This window comes from Motacilla alba, chromosome 3 (assembly GCF_015832195.1).
Source record: "Motacilla alba alba isolate MOTALB_02 chromosome 3, Motacilla_alba_V1.0_pri, whole genome shotgun sequence".
In the NCBI taxonomy this organism is placed as follows: Eukaryota; Metazoa; Chordata; class Aves; order Passeriformes; family Motacillidae; genus Motacilla; species Motacilla alba.
This window is the reverse complement of record NC_052018.1, coordinates 89,888,077-89,905,252: the sequence shown is the minus strand read 5'-3', so window position 1 is coordinate 89,905,252 and position 17,176 is coordinate 89,888,077. Positions and strand designations below refer to the sequence as shown.

At 37.2% G+C, this 17,176-nt stretch overlaps 1 protein-coding gene across 6 annotated transcripts in view; it reads left to right on the top strand.

Annotated features, from left to right (window-relative positions):
- The window catches only part of EML4 (EMAP like 4), a 146,475-nt gene that overhangs the window by 78,212 nt on the left and 51,087 nt on the right, over positions 1 to 17,176 (top strand). For 4 of the 6 annotated variants that reach the window (XM_038133903.1, XM_038133904.1, XM_038133902.1 and 1 more), the window contains exons 3-4: positions 10,245 to 10,374; positions 15,420 to 15,593. In XM_038133903.1, the coding sequence (XP_037989831.1) occupies positions 10,245 to 10,374; positions 15,420 to 15,593 (304 nt within the window). The remainder of the gene's footprint in view (positions 1 to 10,244; positions 10,375 to 15,419; positions 15,594 to 17,176) is intronic. The other 2 variants (XM_038133906.1, XM_038133905.1) reach the window with 1 other exon arrangement.

The following is a 17,176-nucleotide window of genomic DNA, read 5'->3' as shown; positions in this document are numbered from 1 at the left end:
TTATCATGTCAGAGTGTTCTCCATTGGTCACTTGTCTTTTCCCTTTTCTGTCTCATTTGGGAAGGCCAATCTATTTTGAGCTGGAGGGGTTAGGTTTATAATAGTGGCTTAATATATACAGCCAAGAGATATCTAAAGTATGCTTATTAAGTCTGTTGTTTTCTAACATTTTTATGTTCTTATGTCCCTGAAAATTTTCCTTACTTCTTGCTAAAAGGTTCCTGTTTTAATTTCAGTGGTGGAATGTTAACCTGCCACTGGAGGTTCTGAGGCTTATGGACAGTTTTGAGTCTCAGCTTTGACTTTGCCTGGAAATTACTCACCTGAAAGGGCATATTAGAGATTGTGTTTTCTCTTGCTTCTAAATTATAATCAAAACAAAAGCAAAAATACATTGCCACCAAATAGGAAGGCTTTCTGAATGTAGTTAATTTTTGTTCCAGTACGGAGATAACTCACCACCAGTAGATCTTGTGTAAGAAGTGACCATGTAGCAGCAATATCTTTTTTGGTTAGTCACTAGTAACTTTTATATTGTAGCACTGATATATGGAGGATTGTTTAAAAGTAAAGAAACTAGATACTTTTTGCACTAATTTTTATATGCTTCATTCCCATCCCCCATGGAGATTTCATTTTGTATTCTGGAGAAGTATTTGAATCGAGTTTTGAACTTACTCCAATTTCAAGTTGTGTATTTGAAGAGATTTATGGCTGTGTATGTTTCTGGCATATATCAGATCTCTGATTATATAAAAGATTAGGTCATATTTCAAATAAATCACAATTTTAATTCACCATAATTACATGTAACTGCATCAAACCCTGCAGCATAGAGATCTGTGTGAGTCTTGCCATGCACTAATTACACCAGTGCCAGTATAACACTGAAACGATACAGTGTAGCCTATGCTTGTTTGGGCGACCACTTTATATAGGCTGAAAATGCTGAAAGTTTGAATTATTTTAGATGTGACAGAGGGATCAAATTTCCTTAATTAAGTGTTTTTGCAGTCTCTCTGCCAGATGGAAGGAAGTCATGATGCTTAATTGGCTTGGGCTCTGAATCCTGCCATTCTCTCTTGCTTGATAAATGGTAGACTGTTGTCATCTCTGCTTATAAATGCAGCTTTTATCTACCCAATTTACATGTCTGGTCTCATCAAGATTGAAGCTTCTTTTTCCAACTCTTTTTAAATATAGCTTTAGTAGATATTTTTACTAAAACACTCTGCTGTCCATTGTGAGAAAGAGAAAATGTCCAAGTGAAAAACTGTGTGCACCACAGTGCCTTATTCTTCTTATTTGAATGCAGGGGAGCTGGGATGTGAACAAACATGGCTAAAAACCTTTGACTAGGAGCTGTCTAACACCCAGCAAACTTTGTGTACAGGCAGGGCAGTCTTCCTGTGTTCTGCAAAATGCCTTGGGCCTATCTCCTTTCTGGGGGTCTTGGGACCATGCTCAGTTCTCTAGGTCCATTTGTTTGGTGAGAAATAAACTAATTATTTGGGGGAGGCAGAGCAGAGGAAGGATGGAATGTCTTCATTTTGGTCGTATTATATCTCTATAAATGAATGGCAGCAGCATGGAACTGTGAAGAAAGAGATGGGAACAGGGACAGATATGTCCATGTATGACCTAATTCACTGAACTTAAATGAATTATGTCTAATTGGCACTGTATTTAATTGGTGATGGATGTGCTCCCATTGTGTTCAGTTACACAATACCACCAGACAACACATTAACTTCACTGTTAATCATGAAATCAGCTGTATATAGAATTCACAGAAGAAAATGCTTACATACAGAGACTGGAATTTTAAGAGACTAAAATTAGACTTGAAGCATAAACTTGGGATTAAAACATGTTCATACATCGCTTTTTGCAACACCCTATGTTCTACTTTTGATGTCTGTATTTTAAATTCTTTCAATGGCCAAAAAACTCTTGAAATGTCTGAGCAGAGATAAATGCATACTTTCTTTCAATAAGTAGGATTAGAAAATGATCTGAATTGCCATTAAAAAATCATACTCAAAGAAGTAATTGTTAGCTTTTCTTTAAAGTATTATGCATGCATATAACAGACTCTTACTAGTCAAGTCACGATTGCTGCAAAGACAACTATATTCCTCCAAAACTGATTTTGGTGTTTGTGATCCTATCAAGAATCTGGATTTCTGCATTACAATAATTGCACTTTCATGTAAAATATTATACGTAAATTGTCTTTTAAAAAAATGCTGAGGCTTTTGATCACAGAAGTATTTTTCTCTGCAGCAGCCCTTAAATACATACTGATGTAAATAATGAGTAAAGAGAATAGATGTGTATGTGTCCTTCTGAATACATGGGGAAAGATGTGTTTAATCTGAAGTATGGCAACACAGTGAGATAAATAATTTTAAAACAAACAGAACTCAACAAGAATAATAGTATCTGAAAATGCCATCCTGAGTCTTTCCATCAAACAAAGGAGTTTTAATACAAGGTGATCACTAACCTAGTCTGAAGGGTGGCTCTTCTACTTATTGCTGAAGTGAGTTTTTTAAAACCTCTCCTTTTTTTTTTTTCTTGTTGCCACCTCAGCAGTGTCTTTGAAGATATATTTTTCATAGGCTAAAAATATGTGTTGTGAGCAGATAGTGATCACACTGAAAGGGAAAAATCCATCCTGATAATTTTTCACTGATTTTTCTTATTCTGAAGTTGATGGCTCAACTTAGTGAAAAAAGTGGTCTCTTAATGCTTTGTCTAGTTTGTCTGCATGGCACATCTGGTGATGTAATTCTGTTCTTAATTTCCTTTTAGCTTGACAGATTGAAACAGTAGCTGAAGATCAAGTTTTTGCATTATCCTTTAAATCTTTGTTTTTCTTTTTTCCCCTACATTTCTGTTGCATGCTTATTTTGAGCTTAGTCCAGTCCACGTGAAAAAAATCACGTGGTCAGGGTAGATTTTTATTTCTAACTCATGGGCTCTCAGTCAGGAGGCTGCTACCTAGGATCTTGTGTGTAAAGCTCTGTCTTAGAAGTGAATGGCTCTTCATTCAGGGATTTGTGAACTGTAGAAGATAAGATAAAGGACAAGATTTTTTTAGGCACCTTAGTGTCTCCTAGTAAAGCATGTAGTGGAGAGACTGTATAAGGAAAATACCTCTAGTAGGGATTGCAGCAGGATTAGCACTTTTCTGTATTTCACAGTGAAAAGCAGGATGGGAGTGTTTGCATGTAACTTCCCAATGCAAAGTTATTCTAAACTGAGCAAATCTTTTCGAAATAAAAAGATTGTGATAATGCTTCTCCATCTCTGCACACAGCTAAGAATAACTACACAAAGGAGAAGTTACCAGGTCCAAAGATAGTGTTGAGGGTTAGAAATGAGAAAAGGCTTGGTAAGTGATCCTGTCCCCAGCAGCTATGGGCCTTGTTAGGGTCGTAGTGTGGGGGTGCATTTAGGGGTTTAATTTCTTTTCTTTCTCTCTTTCTTTTTTTTTTAAATAGATGGCTTGGTAAGAAGAATTTCTTTGGTGGGAAATTATTTGCATTTGGCAGCTCTGCACTCTTGTTGCCACATGCCTCTGCTGTTGATGCATGATTGATGCTGTTAGTGTTCACAAAAAGTTCCAAAAACAAAGATTACCTGGACACTGAAGAAAAGGAAAGCATAAAGCAGTCTGGTACTTGTGGTTGCCAGCAAGATGGATTGGCTCACAGCTGGTGCCTGGTAAACCTATTAAAATCTTCCAGGGTGTCAAAATGTGTGTAACAGGAGAATTCATCCCTGAGGCTCTGGGTGTGCAGACAAGTTTGTGGCACACTATGGCACTAGTGAAATATCTCAGACTAATAATTTCACTGGAGTATGAGTTTGTGCCTGAAAAACTACATCTAATGTCTGCCTGTAGAGAAACAAAGAGTTCATGTCCTTTTTCTGGACTCAGAAATAATGAGGAGACTTGACAAAGGTTAAACCTTTGGAGGAATATTTCCTATTTCTTGGACAGGAATTGATATTAAATAACTCATATGCAAATTCAACTCACAAAGTGAAATTGGATTAGTGGATGGCAGTTTGAAGAAAGGGTTTCCCATGACAGTGAAAAGTGGCAAACTGAGAGATATTTTATTTTACTTAAAGCAGTGATCTTGGGGACCTGGAAAATCAGGTATGTATTGGAAATGTGGTTGGTAGGGGGTTTTTTACTTATTTTTTTTCCTTTCCTTTGTGCAGTGGGCTTTTGTAAGAGGAGCCCATTGAGTTTTTCTGCTTTTCCTGCTTTCTCTTGTATTAAATAGTTTATGTATCTCACGGCACTCACATAAGCAGAGTACGTCAGATGTAATTTTTACCTTATCTCAACAGTGGTTTCATTTCACTAACATTAAGTAATTTGGTTTTATGTTAACAAAAATTTACTTTTCAGGTGTTCAGCAAGCTTCATTAATGAAAACATAAGACAGATTTGAATTTTGTTTATTTTTAGTCTTTACACTATTCAATAAGCAGAGTTGTTCTAATGACTGATTATGTGATTATGTTGTCTAATCAGTAAATGTTAAAGAAACAGAAAACAGAGGTATAAATAGGAAAATACTTTATGGTAGTGGTAGAATATAGGTTCTTATCCACAATATTAAAACTAACCTGGCAAGCTTGTATGTGGGTCATTTTACTCATGGGGAAAGTCCTATTGAAGTCTGCAAGCTGCATGCTCACATAACAAATAATGATTCTCTCGAGGTCTTAATGCATTTCCCAGGTATTGGTTTTAGTGCCATCTGTTTTTTCTGCATTTCTTAAAAATTTTTCCTATCTTCTACTCTGACTTACTGAATATTTTGTTGTCTTCTGTTACACTTACCATTCTGATGTTCTTCATATATTTTTCTTTATTTAAAAAATTTGGATCTAGAGGGCATTAATGAACTACGGGTCACTTACCAGGTTTAGGATGGAGAAGTGAAGAACAAAGTTCAGAGGGTTTTTTTTAAGTTCTGTAACCTAATAATCTTGTTCATTGTAGAGGAATATTTTTGGTTGTGGTGATAAGTATCCTTATTCTTTTTCCATATGCTTCTTACAGTTTTGGGTGTGTTTTGTGCATCTGTGTACTTCTTTTAGAACAGTTTGAACAAATTTATTTGACTGGTACTCTGCTGTTCTCCATGATGCTTCTCAAACTAGCAATTGTGATGTTGGAAGAGTTCAGTGTTGTCACTTTACTTTTTCAAATGAAAGATCCTTATTTATAACACTTGAGTGGCTTTTTCAGCACTTGTTTGTCAGAGTATATCAAATTGTTTCAAATTACCATAGTTAAATTTTATTTCCTCAGCTTAGAATTAGCCCATTTGGTAATTGGTTGAGCGTGTAGATGGTGCCTCTGGGAAAGTATAGCAAAATAAGATAGACGGGAGAAGGAAAAGGGCTGTGTGATTTGAATAAGCAATTGGCCACACAAGTCTTTCAGTTTCCTGTAGCATGTTTTAAAATGCCTGCCCAAAGAACAGAGATGTGGTTCCCCTAACTCCTGAAAAATTAGTTTTATATCCCTATGAGGATCATTTAAAGTTGGAAATTTATGGGTTAAGACACTATGTTTTTTGAAACTTAGTTGTATTAAATTTGATGATTAAGCAAGAAGAGGCATAACCCATAGTTAGAGAACTGAACTATTTATCCTGATTTGTTCTGTTCATTATTTGAGACCTAATGTCTCACCTTGACCTGTCTTCATGTGATAGAAGAGGAGGACACTTTTTCAACCTAAGAAGTTTTAATCAAAATTTGACTCTTAGGATGTGAGTGAAGTAGTTGAATAAAACAGAATGCTGAAGAAAATATTTCCCTACCTTTCAGAATGCAGTACTCTCTTTGAAAAGAGTTTTGGGGCTCCCAGACTGTTTCTTTGCCAGCATCTTCTATGGGCTGAGGGACTTGACATCCTTTGAAAGCAGAGCCATGACTAGAATTAGCTGCTTTTATACAATTCATTGTAACACCTTGAACCAAGTCTAAGATTTGTCATAATTTCTGTTGATTTTGATGTTGTTCTGTTAGGAAGGAAGTGTAGATAAAATCTTATATTCTGCTATACTTACAACTATTTCTGTCTGTTTTTCCACAGTTCACTCTGTGGGCTCTTTGGAGATTTACACATGCTGTACAGTTGTTTGATAAGAGTACTAGATTGGTTTTCTGTCCTTCCAGGCAGAAAACCCCATGGCATGTAATATATTTATAATCTAGAAGTCTTTGTCACATTTTGCTAATAGTCAAGTAGTTTAAGATTGTTGAAGGATTTGATATTGTATGCCTTAATGGGGGAAAAAAAGAAAAATCTTCCTTCAAAAAAAATTTTTTTTTTTTTGGTAAGTGTCATTTCTTGAGCTTTTTCTTTTAAATCTACTTGAATTAAATGCCCAAAGAAGTAACTTAAATGGAGCTGCAGCTACTTACTTTAAATTGGAATTACCTGAAGAGAAACAAGTGTTTGGTTTTTTTTTTGTAAGAAAGGCAGTTTCCCTGTCAGAATAGTAGCAGATACAAAGATCTTGAGGAAATTGTTTCAGCAAATATATGTGATAACAGAATCAACTACATTTTAATGTAAAATACCCTAAGTTTTGGGTTTGGGAAGAAAAGTGAATTACTAATTGATTCTCAGCTCCAGCACCTTGTAAGTATGTTTGGAGGAAAAAGCTATCATGTTATCACAGGACACACATTTTCAAACTTACCCCTCTCAGCTTGGCTTCATTTTTTCCCCAGTTAGCTAATCAAGGCTGATAAAGAATTGGAAATAGATTTTTTGGTTTGTTGTGGTCTGTTTTTTCTAATCCTGCTTATCTTTCATTCACACATTTGTATACTTGACAGATGTTAATGAAATGTTTCTTTTGAACTCTGCAGATACTATTCTATGAAAATTATCAGAACAGAGATGAATCTCTTCCATAAAAGACATTTTTACCACTTTGATCTCTGACAATTTGGCTTTAATCCTGGTCACCATACACTGCCTTTCATTCTGCTTTCAGTTTACATCTGGCTTTTGTTCCAAACTAGCAGATAAAGCTAAGTGCTATTCAGTCTGAAAAATCTCAGACTGCTTATGCTAGCAGGTGGTGAATGACATGATACTGGCAGAGGTGTGCAGCCCAGTGCCGTGAGAGCTCAATTGTTTCGGTGTATTGATCTGGAATTTGTGTTCTCCTGTGCCACTTCATTATTTTCAGGTCTCTCAGCAAAAGCAATTGACTGCTATGAAGGATTATCTCTGCAGTGGAGAAAGTTGTAGTGTTGTTAATTTTTGACACCTTTTGACTGCAGAGATGCCGTGGTTAAAAGTCATTGAGAGAGATGAGTGGTTCGGACTGGTGGGTCAGCTTCCTTGGACTTCTGACCTAGCTGGGAAGATCCCCCTTGTGTGTCTCTGTCAGTAGCCAGGTTTCACTGTCTGTGATGTGCACAGGACTTAAAACTTGCCTTTCCTTTTTATGATTTAAAATGGAAATGCATTTTCTTTACTTAAAATTTCAGATGAATAATTGAATTTTTTCTTCCCTTTAAAAGTAGGTGTTCTAAAGACACTTTTTGATTATCTAATTAACATGCAGTATATAGAGAATTTGGAGGGGGGTTTTGTTTCTTAGAGGTGTTGAGAGTGGGGTTTGGAGATTTTTGTTTGTTGGGGAGATTTTTGCTGCTTTTTTTGCTTTTTTTCATTTTATTGCACATTGAGTGTGGCACACTGACCAAGGTTTTGTTCTGGAGTAAAAGAAAGCCTGATATATTTCTGACACTTAAAAAACTTAAAGGACTTAAAGTCCCTGCAGTTTGTAATCTGGGTTATGTTTAATAGTTAGTAATTTTGTAAAAGATGGTTTTTACTTCAACTCAAAAATCTTAATCTCAAATGTGATTTTGCATGTCACTTGTTGACATTTAGAAGTACTTTGCCAATCTACCATCAATACCCACCTTACTGGAAAACAATCCCAAAGCTGCAGTCTGGATCCCTTTTTTTATTGTTATTGTGTTCATCATTGCATGGAGCAGTCCATGTTCCTGTCATGAGTATATGCTGATGTAGAGTTTTATTTGTAATCAGTTTTGTCCCTGGACATAAGCAGGAACTAACACTTTCCATACCTAGCAGGGGGAATTATTCTAGATGTAGCCAGTAAAAAAAATAGCAGTGTGCTCCTTGTGCTCTGAGAGTGTGTTCCCCATCTTTGTAAGTTCCTGTGCCCTGCCTGTAGCACTGTTGTCCTTTGCGCATCCCACTGAGTGCCGTACCCGCCGTGCTGGAAATTACTGCTGCTACGTCTCCTGATTCACGTTTGTGGAAAGCCATGCTAGAGCTGGTTGGAGAGACAGTAATCTATTACAATGAGCAGACAGAGATGTTAAGGTCATATAAAGTTCAAGAGTGAATCATAGGCCTTGATATTATGCATCTCCACAAAGACGATGACTTACTTTGTCACTGAAAATAAAAGAAGCTAATTTATAGGCTTCTACAGTAAATGTGCTTTCTAAGCTCATGTGCTTTTGTTCTTGAGTCTGAATTACATGGGGTAAAGAAAAATCTTTTGAGCTTCAGAGGTTTTATGCAGTATATTAAAACAAATTCTAAGACAAATTTTGTATCCAAATGTTTATGTTGCGAATAAAACTGTCTGTAAAAAGTACCACTTGGAAGGAATCATACCAAATTGACTTATACAGAATTTAGGAAGAGCAATGATCTTTGAAGTGGTTTTGGATTTTAAGTGTGTCTTTACTTTCTTAAGACTTCTTTTATTCTCATTTCTGCCTGGGATATTCCACATGCTCCTTTTGGCTTTCCTGATCTGAATTTCAGATGTGGTCACATGCTGCTTGGTGCATTTGAAGCACTGTTTGGTTTGTGTAGGCCAGCCCATTTCTGCATTCATCCAAATAGTTCTCAAATCTGGTATTCCCTTGATGGATATCTCTTTTAAACTACCATCATAATGTGGTAGTTTAAAATAAGAGTCAATTTGCCTCTCAACCTGCTTGAAAGAGCTGTGCTGTTACACGTGGTGTTCAAATGAGGCATCTGTGTGAGTTTGTCCTCTGCACAGAACTGTTGATTCTCCCCAACTGCAGTTTTACTCCTTGCTTTTATCTTCAATGTGTGGCCTCATGCCTTATCTATCTCACACTATTCGAAGCCTGCCATGAGCACAGACCTGTTACTTTTCTGTCAGTTGTGTCCTCTGTGTTTGTTGCTGAAGTCAGAGAGACAACCCTATGAGATGCAATAGAAATTTGCTGTCTGTGAAATGGGCATGTGACACAAAGGGGCTCAAAAGTGACCACTGATTTTTGGATGCCTAATGTGAGATTAGCCTGGGTATCTTTCTCAGGGCATGTTATACTTCAGAAGGGAAAAGTACAAGTCTAGCACTTTAAAGGAGGAAGGGGCAAAATTCTGCTCCAGGTAGTACCTTGGAAATAAAACAGGTGCACAAAAAGAGAGACACAGGTAGTGGGTGAGAATGAAACATCAGGTTTGAGTAAAATGCCTTGTATTTCACTGGCATTCTCTGGAGGAGTCGGGTCTGGGAGCTAATTGCCAGGCTAGTGTTCAGCTCTGAAAATAGAAGAGCCTTTGATCCCCCTTGTCTTCCTTGCAATCCCCTCCCACATTCACTGCATAGTTTTAAACTTCTGCAATGAGTGAAGTGGGCATCTGACGGACAGCCTTCTTCGCATATACGCTCTTCACTCGTCCCTGGAGAGAGTCTGTAATGTTCACTGGATGTGGCAGATGTTCTACAGAGTGAGCAGTATCAGAAACTTAATAGCTATACCATAGGGCATGTACTGATATACTGAAAGGGATTTTCAGATGGAGGGGGCAGCTGAAATGGAACTGAAAATCTTGATTTTTTTTTTTTTTTTTAATCTTTAAAATCACAACCCTTAAACCCTTAAATAACTTAATAATTGTTTCATTGCATCATAGCAGTAGAGAAACTGACCTCTATCACAGCATATTCTTGCCTGCCTTAGTGTCCCAGCTTTCCTGGGAGCCAGCTGCTTAGGTTAAGGTTTCATGAATATGTCACCGGGTGTTTGTCCTGAATGCTCAGGCTGCTGCTGTCTGATACCAGGTCCACAACTGAGAGCTTTTTGTTGTTCACGTGGACCTTTGGATAGAGCTATAAAGCCTTACATTCTTTAATATTGCTTTTTTCTAGGTCAGCCAAGCCTCCGAGAAGCTATCTCGATGTCATGTATAACTAACGGGAGTACAGGAAACAGGAAAACAAGCCACAGTTCATCTGTTTCTGTTGCCAGAAAAGAAACACTTTCATCTGCTGCTAAAAGGTATCCAAATTGTTATTAAAATTCAGATTTTTCTATATTTAAAAAAAACCAAAACCAAATAGAGCAAGAGTTTGATTTTTGTCTCTGCACAACACTCAGCAGAGCTGCCTGAAGTCCAGTAAGGCACAAATAAACTTTGGAGATTTACCATGTTGTTGGGCTGTGTACAGAAGAGTTCTGAAAAGAATTCAAAAATAGAGAGTATTTCTGTGGTGTGTAGTGTCCAAAATGAATTCTCACTAAGGGAATAGGAAAATGTATTTCCAGTACAAATGGAAAATTTTTCCTTCTGGTATTCGTATGTGCTGTTTTTGTTGGTTTTTTGTCCCCCCTCCTTCCTTCCCTCAAGAAAATTAAAGGGCAAAACTGACTTCATTGTCTGGAGTGTAAATAGTAGGCACTAGCAAAATAACTATGAGACAATAATAAATTGTGTAAGATAAAGGTTTACATTTTTGGGTAGAAAATCTAACCCAAAATATAGCTACTTAGTCCTTATGAAAAATATCTGTATCAGATCTCAAATGTGAAGAAATTTCGTTGCTTGAGTAATTTGGAAGTTAAATGAGCTAGGAAACAAACAGTAGTGGTTTTCCTGCATGTAATACTTTCAGCTTCATACAGTAAATGAAGTGTTTGCTTAACTGCTTTTTTCTGTGGGTCTGTTAGACAGTCATTGCATGGCTTCTTCAGCAGTAGGTTTTGTACCTATTCTTTGTTGTGAAGAACAAGCTGCCAGATATAGCCACGGGGCACAGAATACTCTAATGTGTAACTGTGGTAAGTTATGTGAACAAATTCTTGGCCTCCGTAGACTACTCTGGTAGCTCCAGTAGCTGGTTTATCTTCTAGTGTGGATGTAAATATTGTGCTGTACAGCAAGACAAGGAAATTATATACTTCAGGGAATAAAAATGCTGCAAGCAAATATAAACTGTATGAGAACAAACCAGAAGAAGCTTTAGTGCCCTCTGGAATTTGGAAAGCGAGGGTAGTGCTCCACTCTTTGCTCTTCTCCACTGTGTAGCATTGCATAACTTTCTTTTTATCAAATTCTTACATTTACTTTTCAACAATAAACCAGACAGGGATCAGTGTATGTCTCTATCTGCTAGTGCGACAGGCACAGGGACAAAAGACATTCCTGCAGGAAGGTATTTCTTAGTTAGCACTTTTCCATTAATCTTGGCCCCTGTGGCTCTTGGCACTTTGATGAGAGCCAGTCCGGTTCCCGTGGTGTTCAGCTTGCGTTTGTGCTGAATCACCTGCTTGATTCATTGGCTGCTCAACACTTCACTGCATAAGAAGAGCGGAGTGGAGTGGCTGGCATCCCTTTCATCTGAGTTAAGGTCTTTAAAAGGAGACCTGGACAGGCCAAAAGAGAAAACCTTCATTTGCAGAGGACAGCTCTCCCTGGGCCCCTGAATAGCTGTCCAGGGGAGGTGTTGGTGGTTCCAGTGCGGCTGAAGACACACGACTCTCTTCATCAAGACATGTTTTAGAAAGGCTTAGGAAGGTTCTGTTTCCAGGAGTTCCTTTCATTGTCATGTCTTTATTACCTAAATTTGTTTGGTATTTGGAAGAAACAAATTTACCCTTTCGTAAAATTACCAGCTCAAGAAAGGGGAAAAGAAAAGCAAGTAAATGTCAATAGTAGTCCTGTCTGCTTACAAAGGCAGAGTAACCATGTTTATTTCTAACATTTGTGTTGAAAAGAAGGGAGGCCAAAGGAGACTGGAATGTTTCACCCCATCTTATCCAGGCCTTTCTTCAGGCTGAAGCTTGAACTGGTGCAGCAGGTGGACAAGGTCATCTGTTGATAGAGAATTAACCTTTAGCTGCTATACAGACCCCATAGCCTGCCTAGGACTTTTCATGTTCTAAGTGTATGCAGCCATACATCTAGCCAAAATATCAGACGGCCTACTTGTGTCCAAACTGTAACTGGTGTTGAAGTTTAGTGTGTGAATTTCTTCTATGAATGAGCAGTTTCATTTCCTCGACTGTTTAATCTTGTTTATGAACCAGAATATCGAGACCATGGATATAATCACCTGTCTCAGTAGCTCCATTGCAGCAGGATGTCTCATTTCAGCAACGGCATGTTAAAATACCTGCAATCACTAAAATCAGAGCCCAGGAATGTTCCCTGAACAGCAGGTAGATGATGTCCCATTAACAGAGATGAAGTCATGGATGTGTTGAGAAAATTTCAACCTTGTAGTTTGGACTGAGAACAGGTTTATACTTTGTACAAACAAAAACCAACTAAGCAATGACTGTCAGAGACCTGTTTGATCACTTTCCTTAAGACTAAATATGCTTCTGAAAACAGCATCTGATAACAGTAGTCTTGATGTTTCAGAGTGACCACCATCCATGGCAGATGCCAGTGTGTTGTGGTTCAAAGAATGAAACACTGTACTAAGTGAAATTAGAGAAGCTGAAAAATCAGGACAGATAGTAATAGCTCTCAACTACTCACTTGTAGACTGAAGAAATGCCTCATCAGATTGGGTTTTGGAAAGAATTTTTGGATGCATTAAATGACTGCTTCCCAGAACAACTAGTCTTTAGAAACCCACAGGAAAAGATGCGGGTTTTGATTTGATTTCAGCAGTTACAAAAGACCTACTAGAAGAGGTATTAGTGGGAGAGCCACTCTGTACTAGCCAGTCATAATACAATTAAGCTGAAGATTTTAGCAGAAGTGAGCAAACCAAATAAATTCTGAGCAAAGATACTCAGTACTCAGAACTTGCCACATTTCTACATTCTTTCCTTCCAAATTAAAATGCCAGTCAAAAAAGAAGCCTTCTTGCAACCTGGTGGTAGATAAAAGCACATTGTTGGAAACCAAGTGTACCTTATGCTACAATCCAGAGTGAGACCAGAGTGGTCCAGTGATTCTCAAGGCCCCACAAAAAAGTTAAGGAGTGAACCTCATGGCAAAGAAGTGAAATGGAAAATGCACAGTGACAAGCTCAGTAAAGACATTCCCGTGCCAAATCTGTGGTTTCTAGGAGGCAGAGTTTGGGTAGGAGCACAGAAAATATGAGACTGAACTGATAAATTAGATGATATGCTGCTCTCAGCAGGTGGCATTCACCTGAGCCTGCTGGGGGAGTGCCGAGGTGAATTGCAGAATTGCTGATGTGTCACTGTTCAATAGGACATTACAAAAAGTGGTATGTACCTGTCATAGTAGGAATAGAGAGGACTTCTGTTTTCTTCAGTGAAAAGAGATTCCAAGAATTTATTTCACTATACTGCATTTTTTGCAACAGAATGCAGAAGGATTAAGTGTAGTGTGCTTTGCATCCAGCAATACAAGCTAAGTATTCTGATTGAAAAATAACAAAAAATTTCTATGCTACCAGTTAATTAAGGATTTTTGGAATAAGAATATTATAACATTAATTATAAATTAATAATCAAAACCCTACAGTTCTCCAAGCTTTGTTCTCTGTGATCACATATATGCCCTCAAGGAATGTGAAAGCTCTTTGTTTTGTTTTCATCTGGTTTTCTTTGAAAAGAAAGTGTCACTCTGATGGATTATATTGACATTTTAAACTAGATAGTATGTTTTACAGTAGAAATCCTGAGTGATCCTTACAGATTTGTCTGGGTTTCATATTCGTGTTTTGACCTGTTTTTCAAGCTTCTCTTCTCTGAAAGCGGTTGGAAAAATTGAATTCCTGTAAGCCTTGGGGGCTTTGTCTCAGTGGTAGATGATACAATTTAACTGAAATAACAAAAGAAGCAAAAAACCAAAAAGTTCTTAAGAATGGTATGTTAAAATTGGGTGCCCATTTTTTATAAATTTATTTTGAATATTGCTTTACTGTTTTCTTTGTATTTTGGGAAAAGGTAAATGGAAATACAAATAATTATGGTAATGCAAGAATTCAAGGTGGGGGGGGAAACTGTTGTGAGGGAAAAAAATTTGGATTCTCATGTTCAGAAAGATACTCTTTCTTTTTTACTTTGCAGGTTACTTTGACCCTAAGAGAAAAATCATTACATTCTTAGCTGTTGTTTGTGTCTTGCTTTATTTATTCACTGAGAAATCTATCTTGTAAGATTTAATTTTTTTACCTTAAAAAATAAATAGGCCATGCACTTGAGAGTACTCTTCTCTTCCAGGTCCTGGTATTGTTTGTGTGATTCAGTATATTACAAAGTATGTGACTTCCTAGAAGAACCTTTTAATTAATCTTTCTGTTTACCCAGCAAACCTTTGGTTTGGTTCTTAATAGATTTAAGGTTGGTAATGATATGCATTTAAATCTCTTTCAAGTATTAAACTAATAAATACAGCACTATGTAAATAAAGAAGTGTTCTTGGCTGTTGTGGCTGAAGGCATTAAAGAAGTGGCAAGACAATCTGATATTAGCTAACTACAGATCAAAACAGCCATGAGTTTTCAGGGATGATTTCCTTTGAACTGTGGTGCAGCCAAGGATAGCCCAGGGACCAGCACCAGCATTCCAGGGCTTTGGTGGCAGCTCAAAGATAGTAGCATGTATGTCCACAAATACAGTTTCATGGTGGGCTTACACTAATGAGAGACAGCACAAGTCTGCCTTGACTTGCACTGTACCTTGGCTGGCAGCACAACAAGGTGGTCAGTGAGCTCTGAAGCAGAGGATGGTTTCTTCCTGAGGGACAGCAAGTTTGTGGAGCATCAATTTGTGTCAGCTTTGAATGCTGTAGGAGAGCCTGTGAATTAAGGCCACACTCAAATCAAAGTTGTATTAATTTTAAAATCATAGTTAACATAGTACAGGTGAAATATGTACATAGTCTTCCATGTCTTCCTGACTGTTTTTTATTGTTGGAACTAGTGGATAAACCTTATTTCAGCAAAATGCTAACATGAAGAGATTGAGTAAATAATCAAGGTGTTCTTTTGGTGGTTGTTTATAGTGAGTTGTTAAATGCCTCTCCCATCTTTTCACAGAGGACATTTTCTCCCACCTTGCTAATTTATTTGCTTGTTCTCTTTTTTTCCCTCCCTATGTTACGCTTTCTTTTACAGCGGTACAGAAAAAAAGAAGGAAAAACCTCCAGGACAAAAAGAAAAAAAAGAGGACTCTCATTCTAATGATCAAAGTGCACAAACTCAAGCATCACCTTCTCCCCAGCCCTCCTCACAGACTCTCCAAACACACAGGCAAACTCCAGAAAGCAAGAGCTCTGCTCCAGCTAAAAGGTTTTCACAGTACCACAGTACAGAACTAGAAATTACTGTAATGATACTGAGTTCATATTTGACAACAAGTCATGTGAAATAGTTCTAATCTCATGATCAAGCTAAGGTTTGATACTTTTTCTGCTAGAGGAGATGCATTCAAAATGCATTGCAGCGGAACAAATACATAAAAATGCATATTTTTCTTTGAATTTATTTTTAAGATTACAGAGGTTTTTTATTCTCAGATTTAAATCCTAATACAATAGATTACCTCTAATCAGCCATGATTGTAAAATATTTAATGATCACTCTGACTTGATTCTTCTCAAATACACTTCATAGATTTTGTCTGACATAGCTGAATTATGGAGTGTATTTTCCACATGGCCATTATTATGTCTCATATCAGTATTTTTTAAATACTATTATAATTGCAACCCTTGGTTCAGAAATTTTTACTCTCAAATTATTCTATGAAGTGACTGCAGTTCTGTTTTTGTTGGTGTATTTTTTAAAATTCATGGCCCTTCCCTTTTAAACTCCTGCTAAGTTGCAGGATGGCTTACTTTCATTCTTTACATGAGTAAAGTTCTGGATTTATACCCAGACCATAATGCTACTTGACTTGAGTAAATGCAAAAATTTATTTAGGATTGCCTCTTAAGTTCCCACTAATTTTTGTGGGAATTAGGCACAGGGGAAAAAAAAAGGTACATTTTAGAGATACTAGATTGCATTTTGAAGTCAAGAAAATGGCTTTTAAGATTGGGATCGTAGCTTCTGAATTTCAAAGCTATGCAGATCACTTGGCATGGTTTCTTTTTGTTTTGGTTTGGTTTTTTTATTCATTGTCACCTTACTGTTTTGGAAGGTGTAAATTTTTTTTTTTTACTCTCTGGCACTTAGAGACTGAAACAAAATGTAAATTAAATTTATTGCTCTGAAATTGACCGTTTGGTTCACAAGATTGTTGTCTTGCATCGCTTGAATTCACAGCTCTTATAAATATTTAAACTTCCACTTGACTGGTGCATGTTATAACACTCCATAAAGGCTTTGTCTCCATGTCTTGCACAAACCTGTGAGTTGTCTGAAGCTGAACTTGCGGCCTGTTGTTCTCTTGCCTGGTATCTCCCTGTAAAGATGTCTGAAGTCTTGCTTACTAATCTTTTGCAGTGTGGGGAAAAAATAAATGCCTTTTTCAGTCTCCTAAGGGTTTAACTTGATTTGATTAACTTGTTTGTCACAGGACCTTTGAGCCTCTTGAGGTGCTGTAGAAGGAGCTTGCCATTTCTAAGGTTGCATTTCAGGACTTAACTCCTGCAAAAAGCATTTCTGACAGGATGAAGTGTGATACTATTAGCAGGACATGTGCAAACTCTAAATCAGCTGGTCGAAGGATAATTTTGGCTAGGTAACTTTTTGAGCATGTATTCTGTGATTAAGGCACATGTGAAATTATTGAACTAGTGACTGCAAAATTTGCAAGTTCCCATTAGTGTAAATTGGCTGCTATAAGATTGCTGAAAAATTACATCAGAATTCATGCATTTCATTGTCTGTAGTATCAGGCCAAACATAGCGTGTCTTACTCATGCAAG